Source organism: Hyperoodon ampullatus (genome assembly GCF_949752795.1).
Source record: "Hyperoodon ampullatus genome assembly, chromosome: 4".
NCBI classification, from domain to species: Eukaryota; Metazoa; Chordata; class Mammalia; order Artiodactyla; family Ziphiidae; genus Hyperoodon; species Hyperoodon ampullatus.
In genome coordinates this window covers 39,659,861-39,677,979 of record NC_136917.1, presented here as the reverse complement: position 1 = coordinate 39,677,979, position 18,119 = coordinate 39,659,861, and the positions used below count along the sequence as shown (strand labels likewise).

General features: G+C 40.2%; 1 protein-coding gene across 1 annotated transcript; it reads right to left on the bottom strand.

The window, feature by feature from the left end:
• Nucleotides 1-15,582: 15,582 nt before the first annotated feature.
• LOC307052472 (interferon-gamma-inducible GTPase 10-like) lies at nt 15,583-17,109 on the bottom strand (the record flags this gene model as incomplete). Its single annotated transcript, XM_079703396.1, has 1 exon — nt 15,583-17,109. One exon carries the CDS (start codon nt 17,107-17,109, stop codon nt 15,865-15,867), a length of 1,245 nt encoding a protein of 414 aa, XP_079559522.1. The 3' UTR covers nt 15,583-15,864.
• Between the last annotated feature and the right edge of the window lie 1,010 nt (nt 17,110-18,119).

Genomic DNA, 18,119 nt, shown 5'->3' with positions numbered 1-18,119 from the left:
TGTTGATCCTGTTTGGTCTAAAGGAGGGTTCAATTCCATTGTTTCCTTGTTGATTTTCTGTCTCATGATCTATCCAGTCGATAGTGGGGTATTGAAGCCCTCTGCTATTACTGTATTGTTGTCCATTTCTCCCTTCAGATAGGGTGTGTATGTATTCATAACTCTTGTATCTTTTTGATGTATTGACCCATTTATCATTATATAATGACCTTCTTTGTATCTTGTCACCATTTTTGGTTGCCACTTATTTGGAATATTATCTTCCATCCCTTTTTTGGGAAATATTATCAACCCATTTTCCCAGCTGAAATAGGTCTCCTGTAGGCAATACATACTTGGGTCTTGTTTTTCTTATCCATCCAGCCACTCCGTGCCTTTGGATTGAATTAAATCCATTTTCATTTAGAGTAATTATTGATATGTAAGGACCTACCACTGCCATCTTATTGTTTGCCTTCTCCTTTGTTTTGTATCTCCAGTGGGTTTCTTTTCCCCCTGTGTTTCTGCCTACCTTTGTAAATTGGTGGTTTTCTATGGTGGTACACTCTATCTCCTCTTTTTTATGTCTAGTGAATCTACTCTAGAATTTTGCTTTGTGGTTACCATAAGGTTTACATAAAACATCTCATACATAAAACTGCCCATTTTATGCTGATAGCAACATATATTTGTTTATCTAATAAAGGTTCCACCCTTTTACTGCTCCCCTTGTATATTTTGGATGTAAAAATTTACCTCTTTTTATACTGTGTATTCATTAACAAATTATAGTATTCATAGTTATTTATAATGATCTTATCCTTTAACATTTATACTATAAGTAGGTGGTTGACATGCCATTCTAATAGAGAGTTATAGTTTTCTAATTATGACTGTCTATTTTCACCATTACCAGAGTGTTGTGTACTCTCATATGTCTTTTTTTTTTTCTATACACGGGCCTCTCACTGTTGTGGCCTCTCCCGTTGCGGAGCACAGGCTCCGGACGTGCAGGCCCAGCGGCCATGGCTCACGGGCCCAGCCGCTCTGCGGCATGTGGGATCTTCCCGGACCGAGGCACGAACCCATGTCCCCTGCATCGGCAGGCGGACTCTCAACCACTGCGCCACCAGGGAAGCCCTCTCATATGTCTTTATGTTGCTGATTGATGTCTTTTCACTTCAGCTTAAAGAACACCTTTTAACATTTCTTTCAAGGCAGATCTAGCGGTGGTGAACTCCCTCAACTTTTGTTTATATGGGAAGGCTTTATTTCTTTTTCATATCTGAAGGATAACTTTGCTGGATAAAATATTCTTGACAGGAAATTTTTATCTTTTAACACTCTGAATATGTCATTTCACTCTCTCCTGGCTTATAGGATTTCTGCTGAGAAATCTACTGATAGCCTAATGGGAATTCCTTTGTCAGTTACTTTCTTTTCTTCTTTCACTGCCTTTAAGATTCTTTTTCTTTTTTTTTAACTTTTGATCCCTTTCATCAATTCCTTCCCCCATCCTACTCCCCTACTCTAGCTTATGGCAATTACCTATCTGTTTTCTGTGTCTATGAGGTTTTTTTTTTTTTTTTAAGACTCCACATATAAGAGAAATCATATGGTTTTGTCTTTCTCTGTTTGACTTATTTCACTCAGCATAATGTCCTTGAGGTCTATCCATGTTGCCACAAATGACAAGATTTCATCTTTTTAAATGGCTGAATAATATCTATATTTATGTCTATATGTCTGTGTATCACATTTTCCTTATCCATTCATCTGTCAAATGGAAATTTAGGTTTTCATGGTTTGACTATTGTAAATGATGCTGCAATGAACATGGGGGTGCATATATCTTTTTGAGCTAGTGTTTTTGTTTTGTTTGGATAAATACCCAGAACTAGAATTTCTGGGTAAAGATCCTTTCTTAATCATTGATCCTTGACAGTTTTATTATAATATGCTTTGGAGAAGGTCTTTTTGCATTGAGATAATAACGTGTTCTATTAGCTTCATGGGCTTGGATATCCAAGTCCTTCCCCATGTTTGGGAAGTTCTCAGCTATTGTTTCTTTAAATAAACTTTCTGTCTCTTTCTACTTCTCTTCTGGTACACCAATTATTCTTATATTTGCTCTTCTGATTAAATTCAATAGCTGTCACAGAATTTCTTTACTTTTTAAAAATCTAAGTTTTCTCTCTTCTTATAATTGAATTATTTCTATATTCCTATCCTCTGACTCACTTATTCTTTGTTTGATCTGGTCTGCCCTGTTAACAATATTCTCTATTTCAATCTTTATCTCATCATTGAATTCTTCAGCTTCAGAATTTCTGTTTGGTTCTTTTTCTTCTTCTTCTTAATAGTTTCAATATCTTTAGTAAAACTCTCCTTCATTAATTTTATTAATTTTATTCCTGAGTTTACTAAAATGTCTTTCTGAGTTTTCTTGTAGCTCACTGAATTTCTTCATAATGGCTATTTTGAATTCTTCATCAGTTAGATCAAAATATTTCATGCCTTGAGTTTGGCTGCTGGAGAATCATCATTTTCCTTTTGTGATACCATGTTTCCTCGATTTGTAAAATTCTTTTTGAAGGTATGTCCTTCTGCTTTCACAAGTGAAGTAGTAGACAACTCCTTAAGATTTTTTAATGTCTTCTTTTGTTCTTACAGTTCAACAGATTGGCTATTAGAAACTTTTCTTTTCTATTCCAGGTGGTGGTGCTATATGTACGTTTGTTGTTCCTTTTTCCAGAGCTGGCTCTTGTGGATGCCTTTGAGCGCACACACAGAGCCAGCAGCAGAGTGTGGGGAGGCGTGGGCTTAGAACCTGAAGCTTTGTGGGTGCACATGGACTGGTGGGGGATCGTTGAGTGGGGCACATCTAGAAGTGCGTGGGCAGACCTCCTGTTGAAGTCCCAAAGCAGACAGGAGGCAATGCATCTGAAGGAAGTGTGTTCCTTCAATATCCTTTGCTATTTTTATCTGCCTTCCTTCTTTTTCTCTCACTCCCCTCAGCCACTGAATTTTTTTCCTCAGAAATATGAGTGCTGCTGGAGAAAAATAGGTACTTCTACCTGCAACTCACACAACTGTTGCAGCTCACCAATTTTGCTTTCTTGCTCTGTAGGAGAGGTTGCTGCTTCCCACCACCTCTGCTGGAGAAGCTGCTGCTAGAGGCTCAGCCCCTTGCAGTGTCACCCTGGGTGACACTTGGCAAGTGTCCACCCTCTCCTCTGCCTCCAAACTTATCTCTATTCTGCTCTGATGACACTCCAGATTCTCCTCTCAGGCAGGCTGGACTTCCACGAATTCTCTATTGCCTGTAGGTATTCACCCAATTTTGTACTCTCTAGCTTCCCTTTTTTCTGATTGCAGCAAGTGGGAGTGGGGCAGGCTCACCAACTCTCTTGGTTCCGCAGCTCCCACCAAGGTCCTATCCTCCCACTTTAGGTTGCACAGGGGGATAGAAATCTTCCAGGTGCCCTGGTGTAATGTGTAGACGCATTTATGTTTGGTTATGGATCTTCATTTAGTTGTTAATCAAAGGGGAGAGAAAAGAGGAATGACACACATCAACATGATGCTGAAGTCACCTGAGAATATTGTTTGGGGTTGTATTTTTGGGGTCACTTATTAGTTTACAAACTTTGATGTTCAGTTCTCTCCCTAGGTTTATGAAGTTTTCCACCATTATTTCTTTTAATTATTAATCTCCCTCTCTGCTCCTTCTGGGATTCCACGGATACTTAGATTAGTTGTACTAATGGTGTCCCATAAGTCCTATAGACTTTTTTCATTTGTTTTCATTTTTCTTTTTGCTTCTCTGACTGGATAATTTCAAAAGCACCAGCTGACTTATTCTTCCTTCTGCTTTGTCCTGTCTGATGTTGAATCACTCTATTAAATTCTCCAAGCCAGGGACTTCCCTGGTGGTCCAGTGGTTAAGACTCCACACCCCCAACAGAGGGGGCACGGGTTCGATCCCTGGTCGGGGAACTAAGATCTCACATGCCACACAGCATGGCCAAAAGAAAAAAAAAAAACATAAAAAAATTCTCCAAGCCAGTCATTGTATTCTTCAGCTCCAAAATTTCTTTTTAGTGCTTTTTAATGTTTTCTATCTCATTATTGAGCTTCTCATTTTGTTTTTGTATTGTTTTCCTGACTTTGTTAACTTGTGTGTCTGTCTTTTCTTGTAGCTTTCTGAACATCTTTAGAAAAATTATTTTGATTACTTTGTTGGGCTATTTATGTATCTCCATCTCTTTGGGTCAGTTATTGTCAGTTTACTGTGTTCCTTTCATGGTGTCATTTTCTCTGATTTTTAAACTTCTTGTCACCTTGTATAGTTACCTATGTATTTGACAAAGCAGTCACCTCTGACTTTATGGACTGATTTCTGTGATGAAAAACCTTTACCTGCATGTTGGAACATGCTGGAGCATCCGGTGACCCTAGGTTTAATGGTGCACATCACCAAGTGTAGTTTGGTGTGTTGTGGCTCTGAGTCTGGGATGTGTGTAATATTTTGTTGGGTCAGGCTGCTGTGATCCACAGCATCAACAACTCTGTGGTCCTTGGCAAGCACTGCCAGGGTTCTGCAGTGGCTGCAAGGGTGTTTGTGATCCTCAACTTTGCTCCCAGTCTAGTGGCTAGGACCAGGGTAGGCAGTGGTTGTCAGAATAGTGGTGTGCACATACTCATTTGTGGATGCCAGCTCTAAGTGCCTGTGAGTAGCAGTGGCCAACTTCTAATGTACACATAGTTGTGGGCAGTGGCCAATAACAAGGGCCTGATCCAACTGTGGGCACACTGGCAGCTGTGGGGGCCCTAGCTGTCAGCGTGCATTCCTGTGACTGCAAGTTCTTGTCATGTGTGTATGGCAGTGGGTGTCAGTGACTGAAGTTGAACCTGATCATGCAGATATACAGCTGAAGATGCTAGATGCAGGTGAGCCCAGTGGTGCAGGTCAGTGACAGGAGACAGAGCCAGATCTAGGCCTACAAGCAGCTGTTTGGTGTGGGTGTGGGAGAGGGAGTGGGAAGAGACTCAGTGACTGGTATTTGTGGGGTGAAAGCCAGTTAAATCTGAAGGTAGGCCACAGCAGCTCTGCTGGCCATTGGTTTCTTCAGTGGCAAAAGTTGATGGGTTTCTCTGAAGAGCAGGTCCCTAGGAATTGTGGTTACTCTTGTTGCATGGCTGTTATTGGTATCCCCTGTTATTCATTCTTGTTTCTAGCCATCGTTACACATCTCAACTTTGTCACTCTGTGGGTGGAATATAACCTAAGTGACACCTAATGTGGTGCCAGCTTGGGAAGCTGGTTGCTTCCTCCACTCTTCCCTTGTCAGTGAAAGAAACTCTTTCCAGATGGGGAGTTTTCTCTTGGCAATGAGCAGTGCCAGTCTGGGGTTGGGATGATGCAGGCAAAATAAAACTATTCTTCTTTCTTTTTTTTTCAGTACGCGGGCCTCTGACTGTTATGGCCTCCCGTTGCGGAGCACAGGCTCCAGACGCGCAGGCTCAGCGGCCATGGCTCACGGGCTCAGCCGCTCCGCGGCATGTGGGATCCTCCCAGACCGGGGCACGAACCCGGGTCCCCTGCATCGGCAGGCGGACTCTCTACCACTGCGCCATCAGGGAAGCCCCTTCTTTCTATTTTTATACAGTTATTTCCAGGGGTTTTTTTGTTTCACTGTGTTGCTGAACTTTCTTAAGTGGAGTCCTGAGCTCTCCCAGAGCTGTTTTGTTTATGGATAGCTGTCTAATTGCTGACCTTTGTGGAGAGACAGAGGTTGGGGTTTCCTACTTTATCATCTTGGTGACATCACTTCTACACTAGGGCTGTTTCTGAGTCGAACTGGTGACTTGTGCTTTTTAGATAGTTCTGGATATTAGTCCAGGGCCCCAGCTCTAAGGCTGATTGAATCCAGGCATTGCCTTGTCTTGTATCCTCCTGAAACAGTCTCTCTCGACACTCTTCTAACCAGTAACACTAAAGTCACAGATATAATGTTTTCAAAGAACTTATCTTCTAAAGAACTATATCAGCCAAGCTTGTGCTTTGAGATGTTTTTTTCCAGTTATAATAGAAACCAGCTTAGCTGAACTGACTTTTTAGGGGAACGTTATGTGTCACACACCTAAGACACTCACCCTACAGGTAGTCAGGGAATACCATCAGCAAAGGATCCATACTAATAATTTTAGCAAAAGGTCTCATGTGGTCATCAAGGTCTGCCCTGTTCTGGTCAGGAGCACACTATTGATCTGGTCACTGTTGAGAAAACAATGAGGTCTTTGGTTGGTCAAAACAAGTCACATACTTCTTTATCTTCTTCTGTTTGGGCAACAGAGAAATGTGTTGCATATAAGAAGAGTGCTCACTTTAACAGGACTAAGAAGCAACTTTGTTAGATAGGCAAACATTTTAGAAATTCAGTTTTCCTACAGTGTGTGATATTCCCTGATAATATTGGTTACCATTGTCCAAACGTGTCATGTACCAGTATCCTCTTTATAAAAATAATTTTGCTAAACACGGCATTGTAAGGTAAGCAAGTTTATCTTCATTTCCTTCAACTGTACATTCTTCTCTTATATTCATTGATACTTCTGTCTCCATGGGGTACCCTGAAAAGGCCTTCCATCACCATCAACCTGTTTTCCAAAGGCTTGAAAAGATGAAAAGTTAAGATGGCTATTAATCATCAATGGGTGGGAGATTATGTAAATTCATTTTAAAATCTTTTAAAAATTCAAGATTTTATGCTAACCAATTCTTAAACACAATGTGTGTTTCTGGTTAGGTTAAATAAAAAAATTTTTCCTTGCACACAACCTTTTTGGATAAAAGATCTGAATAAAAATAAACAGTGCCTTAGAAAATGTAAAGTTTTAATTACTGAGACATACCAGACATCACTGACTATGAGACAGCACAGGAAGGCTTGAGCTCCTGAACTTTCTACCCAAAACATCTCTGGATATCACCCACACTCATGAGAAGGATAAACTGATGTCATAGACAAGCAATATCATTTGAATCTAACTGCCTTGATCAGGCCCTGAGAAACTAAGGACTAAACTAATTTATTCAGGCTGCACTGGCCACCCCAGGGTAGAACTCCCTAGGATAGGAGACCACACTGGGTGCCTTGTTAACCTGATTGACTAATACATGCCTTTTTGAGGTGCCCTAACATTTTTAACTCTTTGTTTCCAGGGGTATTGCATGTACCTCCTGAGAATGTCCTTCTTGTGTGGAAACCCTGCTTATCAGGACACTGCCTCTGCCTTGTCTCTTCTCTGGGGCTGGATATGGCTCCAGGGATCCAAGTGCCTGATGCACCTCTCTCTTAGTTATTTGGATGCCAAAATGCCTTGCCACTGTGCTGCAGACTGCTCCCAGTGTTCTAAGTTACAACTTCGACCCACTATCACAGAAGCCACACTATTTCTTCTCTATGCCCTGTCCCCAGGGTCTTGAGTTGGGTCTTTAAGCCACCATCACTGAGCTATGATGTTGTTGCTCTGTGTCCTACACGCTGGGGCCTGAGTCAGGACTCTGACCTGCCATCCCCAGGGCATGCTTCCATTGCACCCCACAGCTGGGTCCAGGCCATTGCTATGCCTTTTAATCCCTGGTCCCATGCTACTTCATCCTGCTTCCCCCCAAGGACCGAGTCACTACTACGAGCTCCCGTAACTTGGACCCTCATTCCATAGTGACTTTCACATGTCTACATTTCACACACCACCACCACTGCCACAGCAAGTGCTCCTGTGCTGCACACTCCAGGTGTCACTATAGTTCTGCAAAACCTTGAGTCCAGACATGAATCTGCTGATGCTCTGATTACCTGTGTCCCAGACCTGGCACTAAGAGGAATTTACTCAGCTAGAACTTTCCCAATGGGCAAAAAGGAGAACAAGAGGACCCCAGCAGCTTTTTGCACTGACAACCTCAATAGATTTAGCCTCCACTGTCACCGCACACACCTGCAGTATTCCCTTAGTCTTGGTCACCATGGAACACTAGAGTCTTTCCCAAAGTTGACCTCAGCTGATGGAGATTCAAGGAGACCATAACACTGCACCCTCCCTGGAACCAGAGATGTTACACCCCACCTCACAGGTGCCCTCACAGCCACCTTCAACTGAAGGTCTTTCCAAACTGAAGTCAGTCCATAAAGACTGGAAGAGGTGACTGCTCACTCAAATGCACAGATATCAATGCAAAGGCATTATAAACATGAAAAAACAAGGAAACATGACATCAGCAAAGGAATAGAATAATTTTTCAGTAAACAACCCCAAATAAATTTAGATCTGTGTGTTACCTAAAAAAAAAAAAAAAAAAAGAATTCCAAATGATTATATTAAGGAAGTGCAATGAGATTCACACAAACAACTCAATAACTCAGGAAAACAATATATGAACAATATTAGATCAATGAAGAGATAGAAATCATAAAAAAGAACCAAACAGAAAATCTGAAGCTAAAGAATACAATGATTGAAATGAAAAATACAGTAAGGAGATTCAACAGCAGGCTTACTCATGCAGAATCTGTGAACTTGAATACAGATCTTTTGAAATTATCTCATCAGAGGAGAAAAAGCAAATAAGACTGAAAAAAGTGGAGGCAGTCTATGTGAATTATGGGACATCAGTAAGTGAAATAATATTTGCATTATGGGAGTCCCGGAAGGAGAAGGGAGAGAAGGAGAAGAGGCAGAAAGCTTATTTAAAGAACTAATGTGGAAAACTTCAAAAATCTTCAGTGATATATGGATATCCATGTACATGAAACTCAAATATCCCCAAACAGACTCAACCAGAAGAGATCTTCATTGGAAGATCAGCAAGAGTGAATAAAAAGGACAAAGCCAACTATAAAATAATCAGAAAACAATTTAAAAATGGTAATTGTAAACCCTTACTTATCAATAATTGTTCTAAATGAAAATAGTTTAAATTTCTCGAGAAACATAGAATGTTGAATAGAAAAAAAAAGATTCAATTATCTATTGTCTACAAGACACTCATAAGATTTAAGGACACACATCTGCTGAAAGTGAAGGGCTGGAAAATGTATTCCTTCTGAAACTTTTCCACAAACTTGAAGGTGGAGGCAGTTCCAAACTTATTTTATAATATCAATATTATCCAGATACAAAACCAGATAAGGACACATAAGAAATAAAATTATAGGCCAATATTTATTCCCTGGTGACAATAGATGCTAAAATCTTCAACAAAATACTAGAAAACCTAATTCAAGAGCATATTAAATGCATTATACACCATGATCAAGTGAGATTTATGCTTCAAATGCAGTGATGCTTCAATACACAAAAATCAAGATGTGATATACATCATTAATAGAATAAAGGATAAATTCATATGACCATCTCAGTAGGTGCAGAAAAAGTATTTGACAATATTTAACACCCTTTTATTACAAAACTCTCAATAAATTGAGTATAGAAGAAACATAACTAAACATAATAAAGGTCATATATGACAAACTGACTGCTAATATCATACTCAATGATGAAGGATTATAAACTTTTTCTCTTAGGTCAGAAATAAGAATGCTCACTCTTACCACTTCTATTCAGCATAGTAATCAATGTCCTAGCCAGAATAATCAGCCAAGAAAAAGAAATAAAAGACATTCACACTCAAGAGGAAGAAGTAAAATTGTCTTTGTAGATGACATGATCTTGTATCTAGAAAATACTAAAGACTTCACAAAAAAACCCTCTTAGGACTAATAAATGAATTCAGTAAAGTGGCAGAAAAAAATCAATATACAAAAAGCAGTTGCATTTCTGTAAACTAACAATGAGTTAACTAACTAAAAATCAATACCATCTACAATTGCATCAAAACATTAAGATACGTAGAAATGAATTTAACCAAGGAGTTGAAAGATCTGTACACCAAAACTATAAGACTTTTACAAAAGGAGTTGAAGGGGACAAAGATAAATGGAAAAAAAACTCCCATGTTCTTGGGTTGGAAGAATTAATATTGCAAAAATGTTCATACTACCCGAAGCAATCCACAGGTTCAGTAAAATTCCTATCAAAATCCCAATGGCATTTTAAACAGAAATAGAAAAAAAACTATCTTAAAATTTGTATGAAAGCACAAAAGAATACAAATAGGTAAAACCATCTTAAGCAAGAAGCACAAAACTGGAGACATCACAATTCCCTTTTTCAAACTGTATTAGAAAGCTATAGTAATCAAAACAGTATGCTACTGGAATTAAAGCAGGCACTTAGACCTATGGAACAGATTGAGAGCCCAGCAGTAAACCTACACATACATGTTCAGCTAATCTTTGACAATGGTTCAGAAAACACTCAATGGTGAAATGATATCCCCTTTAATAAGTGATGTTGAATAATTGGATATCCACATGCAAATGGATAAAACTAGACCCCTTTCTTACATAACTCAGAAAAATTAACTCGAAGTGGATTAAGGACTTAAATATAAGATCAGAAATTGTAAAACTCCTAGAAGAAAACATAGGGAAAAATCTCTTTGACATTGGTCTTGACAATAAATTTTTTTGATAGGATGCCCTAAGCACAGACAACAATAGCTAAAATAAACAAGTGGGAATACATCAAACTAAAAAGCTTCTGTACAGCAAAGAAAACAACCAACAAATTGAAAAGGTAACCTACAGAATGGGTGAAAATATTTTCAAACCATATATCTGATAAGAGGTTAATATCAAAAAATATAAAGAACTTATATAACCCAAGAGCAACCACCAGCATAATCCAATTAAAAATGGGCAAAGGACTTGAATAGACATTTTTCTAAAATAGAAATCCAAATATCCAACCGGTACTTGAAAAAATGCTCAATTTTACTAACTATCAGGGAACTGCAAATTAAAACTTCAATGAGGTATCAACTCACACATGTTAGGATGTCTCTTGTCAAATTGACAAGAGATAAAAAGTGTTGGAGAGAATGTGAAGAAAAGAGAATATTTGTGGACTCTTGGTGGAAATGTGTCAGTAAAACCATTATGACAATATATTGATACATATGTTCCTTAAAAAATTAAAATTAGAACTATCATATGATCAAGCAATCCCACTCCTGGTATTGTCCAAAGGAAACAAAATCAGTATCTTGAAGAAATATCTGTACTCCCATGTTCATTGTGGCATTCTTCACATAGCTAAGATATGGGAAAAAATTGAATGGTTAAAAAAGTGATTTAAAGTGTTCAAAGGTGAAGTGCTCTTAACACATGAATGGATAAAGAAAACGTGATGATACATACAAACACACACAGAGAAATATTATGCAAAAAAGAAGAAAATCTTGTAATTTGTGACAATGTTGATGAATCTGGAGGGCATTATGCTAAGTGAAATAAGCCAGAAAGAGAATGACAAATACTATTTGATGTTACTTAAAGGTAATTTAAAAAGCTGATTTTATGAAAAGAGGGCATATAATAGTGAGGGGCTGGGGGTAGGGAAAATGGGGAAGTGTAGGTCAAAGCACACAAACTTTCAGTTATAAGATAAACTAGTTCTTTGGGGAGGAGGGAGGTATAGTTGTTTACAATGTTGTGTTAATTTCTACAGTATAGCGAAGTGGACTTCCCTGTGCTATACAGCAGGTTCTCATTAGTTACCTGTTTTATACATATTAGTGTATATATGTCAACCCCAATCTCCCAATTCATCCCAAGCTCTCTTTCCTGCCTTGGTGTCCATACATTTGTTCTCTAAGTCTGTGTCTCTATTTCTGCCTTGCAGACAGGTTCATCTGTACCATTTTTCTACATTCCACACATATGTGTTAATACATGATATTTGTTTTTCTCTTTCTGACTTACTTCACTCTGTATGACAGTCTATAGGTCCATCCACATCTCTACAAATGAGCTAATTTTGTTCCTTTTTATGACTGAGTAATATTCCATTGTATATATGTACCACATGTTCTTTACCCATTCATCTGTCAATGGGCATTTAGGTTGCTTCCATGACCTGGCTACTGTAAATAGTGCTACAATGAACATTGGGGTGCATGTGTCTTTTTGAATTATGGTTTTCTCTGGGTATGTGCCCATTAGTGGGATTGAAGGGTCATATGGTAGTTCTATTTTTAGTTTTTTAAGGAACCTCCATACTGTTCTCCATAGTGGCTGTATCAATTTACATTCCCACCAACAGTGCAAGAGGGTTCCCTTTTCTTCACACCCTGTCCAGCCAGCATTTATTGTTTGTAGAATTTTTGATGATGGTCATTCTGACTGGTGTGAGGTGATACCTCATTGTAGTTTTGATTTGCAATTCTCTAATAATTAGTGTTATTGAGCATCTTTTCACATGTTTGTTGGCCATCTGTATATCTTCTTTGGAGAAATGTGTATTTAGACCTACAGAACAATGGAATAGAAGAGTGAGGACAGAAGTTAACCCAAAAATAATCACATAATTTTTTAACAAGTTGCTAAGACTACATTCAATGGAAAAACGAATGCCTTTTCAACAAATGTTGCTGCAACAAGTGAATATCAATACGGGAAAAAATGAACAAATTAACTCATTGACAGGAAAAAAAGTAGTCAATAAAAGGGAGAAGTCGAGGGAACCTAATGGAGCCCCAGATTCAGAGGGAAGTATGGTGATTACCTTACCATTTTGCCTGCATTCCCTTCCTCATTTGTTCCCTGGAGACAGGTTTATAATGATAAATTTTTCTCTCCCAAGTTAATTTACCCGTGGCTTACCTCCTAATAAATTCTGTCACTCCATGGAGCACTTTCACTGCACCATACTCCTTTCATGTAAATATTAAATCATCCCAGGACTTGTATTCCCCAAAATGTCCTTGAGTGGGTAAGTTGATCCTAATTTTGAGGGTAAAGGGAAGTGCTTCTCAGTGATTTGCCAAAGGTCAGACAGATAGAAAGCAGCACAACCATGATCTCTGCTGACCCTCAGACTCAAACCTCCACCTGTCCACATGGCACCTCCACTCAGAGTTCCAACAGACACCTCAAGTCTAACAGTCCTTTTCTTAGATCTTGACTCTTAATTCCCCAACCCCACACCTACCCCCAGGTCTACTCTCTCAGAGACTTCCCCATCTCTTTGAATGGCACCCCCCTTACTTAGTTGCTCAGAAGGAATCATCAGGTGATTCTTATACTCTCCCTCTAACATCCTCATCTAGTTAGTCAGCAAACCTGACAGGTCTATCTTCAAAATACATCCTGAACCCAGTTTCTTCTCACACTCTCTGTCTCTCTCACTGTTGTCCAAGCCACCATCATCTCTAACAAGAAGGAATGAATAATCACCTTTAGTTGCTTTAGACCTATCCTTTCAGCCTCCACTGTAATCTATTTGCCAAGCCTAAATTAAGTCATGCCTAACACCTTCAATGTTTCCATCATACTTAGAATAAATTCTGAAGAAAAGACCATGCCCACCATTGTCCTACATTCCTGTTCCCTGATTACTCCTAAGCCTTCATAACCTACCACTCTCCCATTGGTCACTACCCCACCACTGGGGTTTACTACCTACTCAGTGGACATGGCAAGTTCCTCCCATTTTCACAACCTTACATTTGCTGTTCCCTTTACTGGGGGCACTCTTCCAACATATATGCACATTTTTTGTCTCTGCTCAAGTGTCAGGTATCCAGGAAACTGTACCATTCACCACACGCTTTTCAAAAGTGTCCCAATGCAAAGAACCAATTTGTATCTACTAGACACTGATTTGGGAGAGAAGACAGGATAGGAACTGTTTTACCACTAATCCAGCGGTAAGAAGACAGGAAGATGCCTTCAACCAGTAGCCCTGAGAGGCAGGGATGAGGAGAAAAGAGGGGCTTCCCTTTCTCAGTAACACCAAACCTCTAGTGGTCATGAAAAGGAGTTTTGTGCTCACAAGGTGAGACACATGGGGACCAAGGAAGTGGATGGCACAATGAGGTGGTGTTTCAGGCTATGGGCTGCAGGCTGCTGAATGAGAGAGTCTCACCCAATGCCTAACGTGGCGGTCAACCATTACAGCACCACCCACAGGAACTTCTGAAGCTTCTGCTGACAGAGTCTGGCTAGACTTCAGAAACTGCCCTTATAAGAGCCTGATGCTCACACATATTGATGTTCTAGACTCAAAGGTCTCAGTTTAGAGACACCGCACAGTTCTGTCCCCTCCTACCAGACCCTGAGACCTCTCTTCTTCTTCACAGCCTCCTCCTATTTCCCCACTTTTTTCCCTGCGAGGGGAATCATTCAGGCACTTCCTGAATGTTCTCCTAGGTACATGAACCCTCCTGTTCACTCTGGATGATGAAAACAAGGCACCAGAACAGATTCTCTATTTTCCTCCCCTGAGTTCTTTCTTCCTAGAGAGAAAGACTCATTAACCCTGCCTGTCTTATTTGGGAATAAGGGAACTTTGAAAACAAAACCACAGATGTAAATATTTGATAACTCTTGTTTTGTAGTAAGGGTGCTTCCACTGGGACCCACACAAGACCCATTTGATTTGTCCTTTGCTATCTTGACGGAAGGCCACTGAAATGAAGTGAAAAAGCCTGGGGAATGTGGAAAGTCATAAATTCTGGAGAAGGGGAAGGTCATGTGTGTCCCCATGTTGGTCACATCTGATGAACAAAAATTTTTTAATGCAACCTGTCCATAACAGAAAGTCAAGAGCTCCTTCCCTTTTATCACCTCACATATCTGTTGAATATGAGGCAGCACACACAGTGATCTGCTTCATCCCCCACTGACTGCTTCTGCCCTACAGGAGTCCTCTGCTGAGCACTGGGGGAACAGGGAGGAGCAGGGTGATTGTGGGCCCCTCATGCCCTACTTCACATCTCAGTGCCCTCCACCCACTGAGAGAGCCTCCAGAGTGTGGGGATCTAAGGGAAGGCCTCAGCGATGTACATCTCTTAGACCATAAAACATCTACCCTATACCAGTGATATAGGGAAGAAGAGAAGAAAGTCACATGTACAATTACAGTTACAGCAGGAGTGAGAATCCCCAAGACTCGAGACAGGTACTGTTGTTGTGTGCTTCTGTTTCAGAAGTTTGATGTAAAATTTGGGGTGAGAGAAAAAAACACTCTCTTCTCTCATTTACCCCAGTTCAGTTAATCATTTCTTTCCTTCCTAATTCAACTTCACTCTCTCAAATCTCCTGTCCCTCATCGTGCCCTGTTCACTGGTCTCTTAATCCATCCAGTGTTGAAAAAGTCCTAGAGATATAAATGCTGACTTGGTTTCCCTCCCTTTAATCTCTAACAGTATCTAGAAATATTACATTCTATACCATTTCTCTAATCCTCTCTTCTTCTACTTGTTGTGGTTCCCCATACACATCATCAACTATTCACTTGGCCATATTCCCATAGTTGTGTATTTTCCCTTATTTTGGTGAGGATGGTATTGAAATGATGACTGGGGATAATAATTCATAAAAAGCCGATAGATAACAGTTATCTTAATTACTACCAAATGTTTATTATCAGAGTAAAACTTGCAAATGAAAAATACCTTATAACACCAGGAGATTAATGAAAGTTATATGGTGCATATCTGTCATGATTAGAGCAAAATAACTTAGAGAGTACAGAAAAGAGGTTATGGTCAAATCCCCTTTACTTAGCAGTGTAGCATCAATGTGGAGCAATGGTCTTTTTCCAACAGTGAGACAATCTTTTTACTTTAGGGTAGTGTTGGCCTTGGTGGTGGGTAGAAGAGGATCCTGCTCCCACCCAGAGAACACAAGACCTGAAGCCCTTTTGTTATTCGGTTAGGCAACTCTACCCATCTCTGCCTCATTCTCTTAGACTTCAGCTCTCTAAAGTCTTATGCAATAGCATTTTAACATCATCAGCCACCGTATTGATGAATTTCAAACGTAGAAAATATACTTTCAAAAACTGAAAGATAGAAGATCGGAGTCCTCCGTTCACTGAGCAAAAGGATTCAGCACATTTCATGGCCTTTGCTGCTATACTGTCATTCTTCACAAATAACCAGAAATCCAAGGACTTTGTGGAGCTCTTGATCTCTTGCACAGATGTGCCCAGCTTCTGGGCAATCTCTTTCACTGACTGCTCATCCAAACCAAAATAGCTTCGATAAAGGTTCAAGCACTTCTCCTGTTTAGGCAAATCAAAGCCACTGAAGAAGGCCATGAAAGGGATGATGGCCAAAGCAGCTGATTTCAGGGCATTCAGCCAGATCTTCTCTTTGAGGATAACTCTCTTCACCTCAATGAAAGCATCAGACAAATTGGACAACTGGAGCACAAAGGTGTAGCGCTTATGAGCAGGGAGATCCTGCAGCAGTGTCTCCTGCAGTCTTGGGAAATCAAACTTATCTGGGTGAAAGTTGGAGACCAGGAAGACACACGGATTAGATACTCCGATGTTGCTGAGAATAGCCAGGTAGTCATCTTGGATCTGCTGAAGGACTCTCTCCTTTTTGAAGGATATGGGTTTGCTTTTCTCTTCACTATGTAATTCAACATCCACCATTGTTCTAACAAAGTAGAAATTCTTCCCCTTCTCCTTGATTTTCTGGGCCAGGAGAGCATCATTTGAGCTGAACCGTGAGGAAGAAATAATGATGAAAAAGTCATAGTCATCATCTCCCACAATTTCTAGATAAGGATCTGGAAGGGAATTGGGAGTCCCAGTTCCAGGCAGGTCCCAGAAGGTCACACTGGGATATTTTGGATGTTGATAGGGGGTTTTCTTCATGGTAGTTGGCACAACTCCAACATGAGCAGACCCCTCCTCTTCATGACCAAGACCTAGCAGGGCATTGATGAAACTGGACTTCCCAGAACCAGATTGCCCGATCACAGCCACATTCAAGGGAGCATTCTCAGATTTCTGAAGTGCTTCCTGAATCTCTTCAACCACCTCTTTTAGCTTCCCCTCCTGAAAGACTCTTTGAATACGTTCAACGCTTTCCTGAGAGAGGATCTCCACTGCCTTGCTGATCAATGTGGAGTAGTGAGGGACAAATTTTGGGGCCAATTGCTCAAAATTCTTTCCTGACAGGAAATATGAGGTGAACCAATCCATGCCAATTAACTCTGGATGATCTGTGGAAAAGGAAAGAGAATAAGGAGGTAAGGTGAATGAAGCGGCAGAACAGGCAGGTTCAGCTGAGGAAACACAGTGGTCTCAACAGATCAGTCCCATCTCTCACACTTACTCATGTTACTACAGTTAATTTATTTTTCCTGATGACTTTTGTTTCCATTGCTACAGAAAAGACTACCTGTTTTCAAAGCTGATGATTTATATGTCCCAGGAGTCAGGACAACGTAGAGACAGAATAATGGCCCCTAAGATGTCCACATCCTGAACCCCAGAACCTGTGAATATGTTACCTTACATAGCGAAAAGCACTTTGCAGATGTGATTAAGTTAATGATCTTCAGATGGAAAGATTATCTTGGTTTGTCCACATGGGTTAAATATAATCACAGGCATCCCTATAAGAGTGAGGCATGGCCAAATGCAGAAAAGAAGATGGGATAATAGGAACAAAGGTTGTAGTGAAGATGGAGGGAGGGCAATGAGCCAAGGAATGCCAGGCAGCGTCTCGAGCCTGGAAAAGACAAGAAAATGGATTACCTCCTGGAGCCTCCAGAAGGAACCGGTCCTACTGACACTTTAATTGTAGCCCCTTAAGACTCATTTTGACTGATCACCTCCAAAACTATAAAAGAATGAACGTATATTGTCTTAAGCCACTAAGTTTGTGGTAATTTGTTACAGAGCAATGGGAAACTAATATAGACTGTATTTTCCTGAAACCTGAATACAGAGCCCAGCATCTTTCCATTCTGCAGGAAGAATCACTTAGGCCAACATGTTAGTGAGCACAGATGACTTTCAGGAAGACCTTCACTTCCAATAACCTGCAGCAAATCAGGACAGGACTTGCCTTGTGGGAGAGGCAGGAGACAGAGACAAGCCCACCAGGTGGCCTGCCCGCCAGGATGTATGTTCCATAAGGCGGACAACCAAGAACATAGTCATTGTGGTAATAGTTACCCCATGGCAGCTTAATGTCTATTTATCTC